The sequence below is a fragment of the Limulus polyphemus genome, unplaced genomic scaffold (assembly GCF_000517525.1).
Source record: "Limulus polyphemus unplaced genomic scaffold, Limulus_polyphemus-2.1.2 Scaffold3421, whole genome shotgun sequence".
Lineage (NCBI taxonomy): Eukaryota > Metazoa > Arthropoda > Merostomata > Xiphosura > Limulidae > Limulus > Limulus polyphemus.
In genome coordinates this window covers 35,233-45,805 of record NW_013669031.1, presented here as the reverse complement: position 1 = coordinate 45,805, position 10,573 = coordinate 35,233, and the positions used below count along the sequence as shown (strand labels likewise).

The window sequence follows — 10,573 nt, the reverse complement described above, 5'->3', positions numbered from 1 at the left end:
TATACAATATATTTATGTACATTACACAATATATTTATGTACATTATACGATATATTTATGTATATTACACAATATATTTATGTATATTATACAATATATTTATGTATATTATACAAATATGATTGTTTTTTATTTATGATAATAATAGGTTCACCAAGACTAATACCTACATCCATTATGAAAGTTATGCCTTTAACAAATTGACCACTCACAAGGGTCGCTGCTACAGACATAAAAACTACCCTGTTCTAGCTATTTCAAAGAATCTGTTATTAATATATAAGCAATTTTGGTCAAAAAACTGATAGGATGTAAAGAATATGTATATAAAATTTAAGAAAAATTTGGGATACCTTAAACCTCCTGTCAAACTTTTTAACTGTGCCAGCAAATTCTATATGCTCTCTTTTTCCTACAAGAGCACGAATCGCAGGAAACTCATCCAAACCAATATAGTCACCAATAAAATTTCTGTTGATGCTGTGACGTCTTCTCTCCTTCTTTCCAAAGAGCAGATCAGCAGCTAAGAAGCATGAACATTTTAAAAAAACATGAAAAAAAAAGTAACGTATAGTACAATGCTGAAAGCAAACTAAGAAAACTATCAAATTTACATACTTTTCTGTACATTCAATCGAGACATCAGTGGTAAATTATGTAACTTACAAACCTTTAGACTGTTATATTTCAGAAAAATATTTTAGTGAAATTTATTAATGAGCTTTAACTGTAATGAAAGTATATATATGTAAATTTTTATTTATATCAAAAGGGTGTTAAAATAGTTTTGAGTTTATTGTCCCACCTTGTGTTTTCAGTTGCATATAGTGTCTCCTAGCTATGTAACGACGGAAAGCTTTCTGTATCACACGTGCGTAACTGTCATAAACTCTTTCTCTTCTTTCTTCCAAAAGAAAAAGCTAAACCAAAACAAAATATTATTAAAATGCTAGCGATAAAACTACTTAACATTTTAAATTCAAACTACTTTTGTGAATCACAAAAATTGACTTGTAGTTTGTAATGAAAGTATCTACGTAAATGACGGCAAAACAGTAAACAAACGTGCTGAAACAGGAAGCATGAATTAAAAACAGCATGACTGCATATTGCAATTACCATTTCAGTAAAATAACTATATCAATAAGAATATCAGAAGAGAATATTCTGCTGATATTTTTAAATAATATTAGAGTAGCATAGAAATGAAACAGTGCATGAAGTGAAACGAAAAGTAAAAACTGAGTATACGGAAATAGACTAGATAAAAAATACTACTTACGGAACTTTGATGGAAGTCACAGTACGACTGGATATATTACAACAGGGCGTAATATTTAAGAAGTCACAGTAGAACTGGATATATTACAACAGGGCGTAATATTTAAGAAGTCCCAGTACGACTGGATATATTACAACAGGGCGTAATATTTAAGAATAACAAATAATGGTAAACTTACTAATTTCAGAACTTTGATAGAGGTTTCAATATGACTCGATGTAAGTAAATAGGGCATAATATTTCAGGGTGACAGTAATAATTAATTTACTAATTCCAGAGCCTGATGAAGGTTTCAGTAGTCAAACAGGGCATAATGCTTCAGAACGACAAGATCACAAGAAACTTACTGATTCTGGAGCCTTGATAAAGATTTTAGTTTTTCCCAGCTGGTACTCGTCGTCATCTAAGTTAGCATGATTCAAAATATGTAACACTCCTTTTCTGACATCTCCTTGCCAGCTGGGCCATGTCTCCTTCGTCAAAATTGCGTACCTATAGGAAAATAATACTTATTGTACGAGTCCTTAATCAATAACAAAGCTTACTTCAATCGATCAGAAATGAATTATAAACAAGCAAGGGAATGGTCCTTTTTATATGTGTCCTGAAAAATCACAAGATGAGAAAGGAGAATAGCACCAAAGAGTCACATAACCTACATCATTAGTTTTTCTATAGAAGTTCTCTAAATATTTGTAACTGCCACTAGAAGTTACTAGGATTACTAATCCTTTGTAACTGCCATCAGAAGTTACTATGATTACTAAATATTTGTAACATAATAATCCTATTAACTTCTAGAAGCAGTTACAAACATTTAGAAATCATAGTAACTTCTAGTGACAATTACAAATATTTAGTAATCATAGTAACTTCTGATGGCAGTTACAAAGGATTAGTAATCCTAGTAACTTCTAGTGGCAGAACATTTGTAACTGCTTCTAGAAGTTAATAGGATTATTATAAACATTTGTAACTGCTTCTAGAAATTAATGTGGTTACTAATCCTTTGTAACTGCTTCTAGAAGTTAATGGGATTACTATAAACATTTGTAACTGCTTCTAGAAGTTAATGGGATTACTATAAACATTTGTAACTGTTTCTAGAAATTAATGTGGTTATTATTAACATTTGTAACTGCTTCTAGAAATTAATGTGGCTACTAAATATTTGTAACTGCTTCTAGAAATTAATGTGGTTACTAAATATTTGTAACTGCTTCTAGAAATTAATGTGGTTACTAATCCTTTGTAACTGCCACTAGAAGCTAGTATGATTACTAAATATTTGTAACTGCTTCTAGAAGTTATGGGATTACTATAAACATTTGTAACTGCTTCTAGAAATTAATGTGGTCATTATAAACATTTATAACTGCTTCTAGAAATTAATGTGATTGCTAAATATTTGTAACTGCTTCTAGAAGTTAATGGGATTACTATAAACATTTGTAACAGCTTCTAGAAGTTAATGTGGTTACTAATCCTTTGTAACTGCACCACTAGAAGCTAGTATGATTACTAAATATTTGTAACTGCCACTGAAAGTTATTGTGATTAATACTATTTGCAATTATCATTAGAATTTAATGCAATTATAAATTTCGGAAAATTAAACTTAACTGTCACTATCCCTTATGTTTAAAGAAAATTGTACAGAACTAACTAGTAGCTAGAGTTGAAAAGTTACAGAAAATGAAGTTTTGTACATGAATAAAAAATTAGTATTCACCTTAGAGAAACAAAAACCTTTTGTTTAGTTGAATATAAAGACCTTTAGTTCAAAACATGAACTTTTAAAGAATGGTTTCTCCATCTGTTTAAGGGATACTTTTTGCTGCTTTTAGAGATTATATAGAAGTTGCATTTAAATATATTAAAAGATTTCTTTCTTCTCTGAGGATCTTAAAGCAAAACTTTGTATATATTATTTTTTTATCACTTCCAGTTCTTGATCTTTGACTGAAAAGTTATGGAAAATATAATCAGTAAAAGCTTTCTGTTGTTTGTCGTATAACAGGTACGCTCCACAGGCTTGAACTTTCAGTAAGTGTCAATATTTCTAGCTTTCTGTTGTTTGTCATATAACAGGTACGCTCCACAGGCTTGAACTTTCAGTTAGTGTCAATATTTCTAGCTTTCTGTTGTTTGTCATATAACAGGTACGCTCCACAGGCTTGAACTTTCAGTTAGTGTCAATATTTACTGTTTATTGAGTTACTCATTTAATTTATTATCTTGTGTCTTCCTAAGCATTAGATTTTTTTATGTATTATCTCTAATGTCCTGCTACTCAAATTTACAGCTAAGTAGTCATGTGATATAGTAATTTATATCAGATTTTAACCTACTTTAGCATTACACTATCAGAATCGTTTAATGTCCTTTCAGTGGCTGTTAGAAGTTGTTAGAGAGACATAAAATAAACCACTAGTGTTCGTTTAATGTGCTTTCAGTGGCCGTTAGAAGTTGTTAGAGAGGCATAAAATAAACCACTAAGTGTTTATTTCCTGCAAGATATACTCTATTCTTTTTTAAATGCTAATTTCATTAACAGTATTGGTTAGAATGTTTCATATATCTATTTTTAATTTTTAATATTTTTTATTATTATGTATTCTTTACCACAAGGAATATTTTGCATTGTTAGCTTAGTATACAGATTTAGGACTAACTTAAATTTCTTATGCTGGCGAAACATCATGAGATAATACTGGCATTATGGCTGAAAATATCATTAACAACTGATAAAACAATGTATTCTAATCTTTATAAGTATGACTGTAAGAAATTCTAATCAATATAAGCAAAAACATTAGAACAGTTAACTTTTAGATCTGGTCTATGTAGGTAGTTTTCTTTGATCAGAAGTTAATGTTAATTTACTAAGTACTAAAATGTAACATTTATCTTTCTTATCACATCATTAATTAACTGATCCCTAATTGTGTCTCTCATCTAAAACCTAATTAATTCTTGATTACTTAAATATGATTAACAGTGATAAATTTCATCTTTTCTTATGACAACTTAAGCCTAAAACCCAAAGATCTTATTTGCCAACCGACTTTCTAATGATATGACTTAAGTCTCTGCATGAAGGTTTTACTTAATTTTTGTCAAACAGATAATGCCAGAAACATATTAAATGGAATAAGAAAATGTATGTTGTAAGAAAAAATCTCACCTGTGAAGAAATTTATCAAAAGGTCGGCGATAAGCAAAACCAGCTCTTCTTACCCTTATATTTTCTTTCAATCCCAAATATTCAACTTGATGTTTCACCCTACAATGAGAAACAAATTACTTTTATACTTCAGTCCTAGTAATTAAAAAAAGATTAAAACTAGTAACTTTGTATATATATATATATATATACGTATATTATATACGTATATTATTAGTTCCCAAATTACAGTCAACAGAAGTAAGTATGAATCTCTGAATCTACCATGATTCAATTTTCACCTAACATGACTTACATCATTTTATAACAAAATCATGTACTCATGATAATCAAACACATGCAGTCTGACAGAAAAAAGTTAGCATCACCTCAAACACTAAAGTAAAGCAAGAACTGGAAATACTTATAAGAAAGTAGCTTTTTTTTTATCTTAGATTTTAAGATATTTCTTTAAGCCTATTGATTATCCCTTCGAGGTACAAGTTAAAGTCACAAGCATATGTCTACTGAAGTATTAATTAACTAAGAACTTAATCAATGACCCCCTATTCTCCAGTACTTGACACTTAGCTATGTAGTAAACAATAACCTCTCAAAATGCTTAAAACTGCAAAGGATAATTTCTAAACACATTCCATAATACCTCAAATAAACAACACCTTTCTCATCCTTGAAATAATGGCTTTAAATAAACAGCACCTTTCTCAGTCTTGCAGTAATGGTTTTAAATAAACAACACCTTTCTCAGCCTTGCAATAATGGCTTTAAATAAACAACACCTTTCCCAGCCTTGCTGAGTTCTGTCTCTTGACTAACAATCTGATAAGTTTAAGCTGTAGCTCTGTCTCTTGACTAACAATCTGATAAGTTTAAGCTGTAGCCCTGTCTCTTGACTAACAATCTGATAAGTTTAAGTTGTAGTCCTGTCCCTTGACTAACAATCTGATAAGTTTAAGCTGTAGCTCTGTCTCTTGACTAACAATCTGATAAGTTTAAGCTGTAGCTCTATCTCTTGACTAACAATCTGATAAGTTTAAGCTGTAGCTCTGTCTCTTGACTAACAATCTGATAAGTTTAAGCTGTAGCTCTGTCTCTTGACTAACAATCTGATAAGTTTAAGCTGTAGCTCTGTCTCTTGACTAACAATCTGATAAGTTTAAGCTGTAGCTCTGTCTCTTGACTAACAATCTGATAAGTTTAAGCTGTAGCTCTGTCTCTTGACTAACAATCTGATAAGTTTAAGCTGTATCCCTGTCTTATGGCTAACAATCTGATAAGTTTAAGCTGTAGCCCTGTCTCTTGACTAACATTCTGATAAGTTTAAGCTGTAGCCCTGTCTTATGGCTAACATTCTGATAAGTTTAAGCTGTAGCCCTGTCTCTTGACTAACATTCTGATAAGTTTACGCTGTAGCCCTGTCTCTTGGCTATTTTAATATGATACAGCATGAAAAATACAAATAAATATCACTAACACTAGATTATCTAAGATTGGCTAAACAATTACCTAGGTTCATCCCAGTCATGTGCTTTCTTAGATGCATTGGGTTTAATACATCTTATGTAATGTGGGGTGCATTTTGTAAGAGCCTCAACTAGTTTGTTGGCTTGAGTCTGAAATTATTGTGCAAGTAATAAAAAACTGATTAACATAGTGAAAATAATCTAAATGATACAGTTGATAAAAAAATACAGTTTAGCAAATTATTAAAGACTTTATGACTTCTGATTAACACGATCATCGAAAATATATTTTAACATTTATTTAGTGTACTCCAGGTATATAGTATTAATTATCCAAGAACAATTAACTGAGTTTAACATATATTCATACCTATTTCTATTTTAGTGCACTTTCTGTTAAATTTAACAGGTTATAAGAATGGGCACAAGCCTGAGAAAAATATTCATTTAAGGCATAATGAGAAATGTCTTAAAAGGATTCTCCGTCATCTTAAATATCCTTCTGCATGGTTTTAGTTTCATATTTCCACGAGGCTTGTGTTCATCGTTTTAATAAATTACTGAATTAACTATATACTAATAGAAAATATTAATCTTTCTTACCCTTATTTTGCTACCAGCGGTTGAGGGCCTTGTGCGAATGGTAGTGCTGACATTTTCTGGAAACAGGTTGACTATGAAGGGACTGAAAAACATGAAAAAGTGGTTAGTTGGTTTTGCACAAAGCTACTCGAGTACTATACACTAGCTATCCCTGATTTAGCAGTGATAGACTGGAGGGAAAGCAACTCTTGGACTACAATTTATCAATGAATAGTGGGATTAACCATCACATTATAAAGCCCCCAGGACAGAAAGTTTGGTAACAGGTTTTGATTTCACGACCTGCACGTTGTGAGTTAAGCACCCTAATCACCAAGTCATACCAGGCCACAAAACACTTATTGTTTCAAGAACTTTACAATATGGTTTTATTAAAACAAGCAACCTAAAATTATGATCTGAAATCTGGTATTTAACAGAATACACTGAATTTCTTTTAATGTATTACAAAAAATACTATGCTATCGAGATTGTACTAAACAAGCTTACATGAAAAAAAGAAAAAAAAAGAGAGTCCTATACTTTGTAATGAATTGAAATCTGAGTTTATAGGATAAAGAATTAAAAATTTAGATGAAGACTGACTAAAAAACAAAGTTATGTTAAGAAATAAAAGAAATTAAGATGAAGTAAAAAACAAAACAAAGCAGCCTTATACATTAAAAAAAAGAGAAAAAAAAATTAAAGTCACTTATAACATAATTAATTCAACTCCATGATAAAAGATACAGCATAGAGAGCTTATTCTTATAACATAAGTTAGGCAAATACAATATTAAAAAAAAAATCAGTAGCTTTAAGAAGTTACTTTACCCAGAAAATTAAAGTGTTTTATGTGAATATAATACAAATGTGTTTCTACTTGAAGTTATGTAACATAAAAATAAAAATTTTGGTCACCTTCTTTAAGAATAATTAATAAAGTTAGATCGAGATACAATATGAACAGTTTTGGAAAAAGATAAGCAAAGAAATTGAGTGTAGTGTATGTGTTTCAAATACCATAATATATAAAACACAACAATACAGGTCAGTTAAGAGAGGACATTAAATCCGCCAAGAGGTGGACATTAAGAACAATGGAATGGCAACCTAGGACAGGGAAAAGATCTAACGGAAGGCAAAAGAAAAGATGGAGGGACGATACAGTGTCGGAAGCAGGAATGAGATGGACACGGTATGCTAAAAACAGGAAATACTGGACTGGTCTCACAGAGAGCTACATCCAACGAGGGATGACTGCAGCTTAGATAGATAGAACAGTGATATTCCAATGATATCACTTCTATATTCACTCATGACATTACAATGATATCACTTCTATATTCACTCATGATATTACAATGATATCACTTCTATATTCACTCATGATATTCCAATGATATCACTTCTATATTCACTCATGATATTACAATGATATCACTTCTATATTCACTCATGACATTACAATGATATCACTTCTATATTCACTCATTATATTACAATGATATTACTTCTATATTCACTCATGATATTCCACAGAATCAACAGAAAAAAATTAGTATAATAAAAGTCTCTATTAAAAGTAACCCAATAACTTGAATGATTTCAGACAGTGGACTTTCATTTATCAAGGATTAATAGCAAATATTATCATTTATATCTGATGAGGGAAAGTCCACTTCCTGAAAGCTCTCAGTTTACTGTGCTATCATTTCAGTACCATTTCTTTGTTATTTCAAGATATTAACAAACACACTACTACCTACACCTTGTGTTCTTCTACTTATACACTATTTAATAACTTCTAACAGAATACCCGCTAAAAACTCCACAATAAAAATTATATTTAATGATAAATAGTCTTGTTTCTACATATGAGTACATATATTGGTTGATACTTTTTAAAATACACAGTGTATTGACTGAATGTGTCAGTCCACTGGACCAACCTTGTATTGGACAATAAATGTTGACTATACTTCCAAATTTACTATGCGTATCCACCCGAAATGTGGCAAAGTTTTAGTAAAATGTACAAGTTTGTTGTACTCAAGTTACATTCTGTTCTTACAGATATATATAAGTACATATATCAGTTAATACTTATTAAAATATACAGCATTCTTCGGAGATCTAGAAGCTTGACAGGCACATAAAGTACTTGTAACTGTGCGACAACGAGACAAATACATTTCAAAGCATTTAGCTTTTAGTATTAATATATATAATATTCAAGAAATCCCAAAAATTTACATAGATAATCATTTGATTTTTTAATTAAATGAAATTTATTTGCATAGTTTAAATGAAAAATTTAAACAGATTTTTTTAACAATGATTTACTGGTTTTTATAAAATCACCTGAAGTATAATGCAGTTCTCACATCAAGAAGAAAAACAATTTAAAGAAAATTGAGAAGAACTAGAACGATACTTACTTATCACTTGTCTTCATCAACTGAATGATGTCTGTAAAAAGAACATCACGATTTCGTTCACAGAAACCATCCACATTATAGCTCACCTGAAAAAAGTCCAAGTTTGTTTTATATGTTCATTATTTCCAGATTTTAATGTTGTTCTTTGTCATGAAGTAGGATTTAGTCCTAAACCTATACTGGCAACTCTTTCAAATGAACAAGAAAAACCCATTACATCCAGAAAATAAAAATAGGGACTCAGAGCCTGATATGTGTAATGTTGATGAAATGAACACAAATACAATGTTTGTTTTAGAAACAAGAAGACAGCTGTTGCTTCTCATGTCTTGGAAGATGAAGAAATTGGATAAAATAAGTAGTTACATAAGACCAAATTAACATTAAGCATTCTAAGTAAGTACTAATGACAAGAAGGGTAAAAATTAAGCCACATTTTGAAAATAAAGAGATTTAGAATATCACAACATCATTAGTTTAGTGTAATAAAATCATTAAATATATTACTACATTTCCTGAACCTTCTATCTACATGAGAAAGCTTAAGTAAGTTGTTGGTATTTATAATATTTTTTGGACGTTTATTAACAGAAGTTATTTGTACTAACTTTGACAATTCAAACAGAGTTTACTTTAAAATGTATGGATTTTGAGTATGTTAATACTTTGATACGACTAGCAGTTAAATTGTAACACATCAAATATTTTGATTTAGCAATTAAAATAAAATGAAAAAAGGTTAATCTAGCAAATAATATAAAACAAATTGATATTTTAATTAACACAAAACAAGAATTACTTTAATAACTTTAACAATACGCATTGTATTAATCTTTAATCAACTGAAAACTGCATAAATCAATTAAGAAACCCCATACAAGCTATGGAATAAGCTACCAAGAATTCTATATTGTAATAATACAGCTGTCATTTCCATAAGATAAAAGGTTATTTAAGTTATATTTTCGACAGAAAGTACCTTCAAATGTATTATTCATTTATATCCAAAATATTCAAATCTAAATGTTAATTATGGAAACCATAACAATATAGCTATACAAGTTATGTAAAACAATCTTGCCAACATTTCTATGTCTTTTCAGAAAAGCGTAGAAAGATAAAAATAGACAATTCTTTTTGTTTCAGAAATAGTATCTGTTTGTCTATATAAACAGTATCTATCTATTTATATAAACAGTAACTGTTTGTCTATATAAACAGTATCTGTCTATTTATATAAACAGTACCCATTTGTCTATATAAACAGCATCTGTCTATTTATATAAACAGTACCTGTTTGTCTATATAAACAGCATCTGTCTATTTATATAAACAGTACCCATTTGTCTATATAAACAGCATCTGTCTATTTATATAAACAGTACCTGTTTGTCTATATAAACAGTACCTGTTTGTCTATATAAACAGCATCTGTCTATTTATATAAGCAGTACCTGTTTGTCTATATAAACAGCATCTGTTTGTCTATATAAACAGTACCTGTTTGTCTATATAAACAGCATCTGTTTGTCTATATAAACAGTACCTGTTTGTCTATATAAACAGTACCTGTTTGTCTATATAAACAGCATCTGTTTGTCTATATAAACAGTACCT

General features: G+C 29.9%; 1 protein-coding gene across 1 annotated transcript in view; it reads right to left on the bottom strand.

Annotated features, from left to right (window-relative positions):
• LOC106469314 (unconventional myosin-Ie-like) overlaps positions 1–10,573 on the bottom strand; it is a 59,300-nt gene that overhangs the window by 15,119 nt on the left and 33,608 nt on the right. Inside the window, exons 12-18 of the mRNA XM_022397801.1 lie at positions 8,957–9,042; positions 6,537–6,618; positions 5,977–6,083; positions 4,471–4,569; positions 1,631–1,775; positions 807–921; positions 355–524 (exon numbers count right to left, since the gene is read on the bottom strand). Coding sequence (XP_022253509.1) covers positions 355–524; positions 807–921; positions 1,631–1,775; positions 4,471–4,569; positions 5,977–6,083; positions 6,537–6,618; positions 8,957–9,042 — 804 coding nt within the window. The remainder of the gene's footprint in view (positions 1–354; positions 525–806; positions 922–1,630; positions 1,776–4,470; positions 4,570–5,976; positions 6,084–6,536; positions 6,619–8,956; positions 9,043–10,573) is intronic.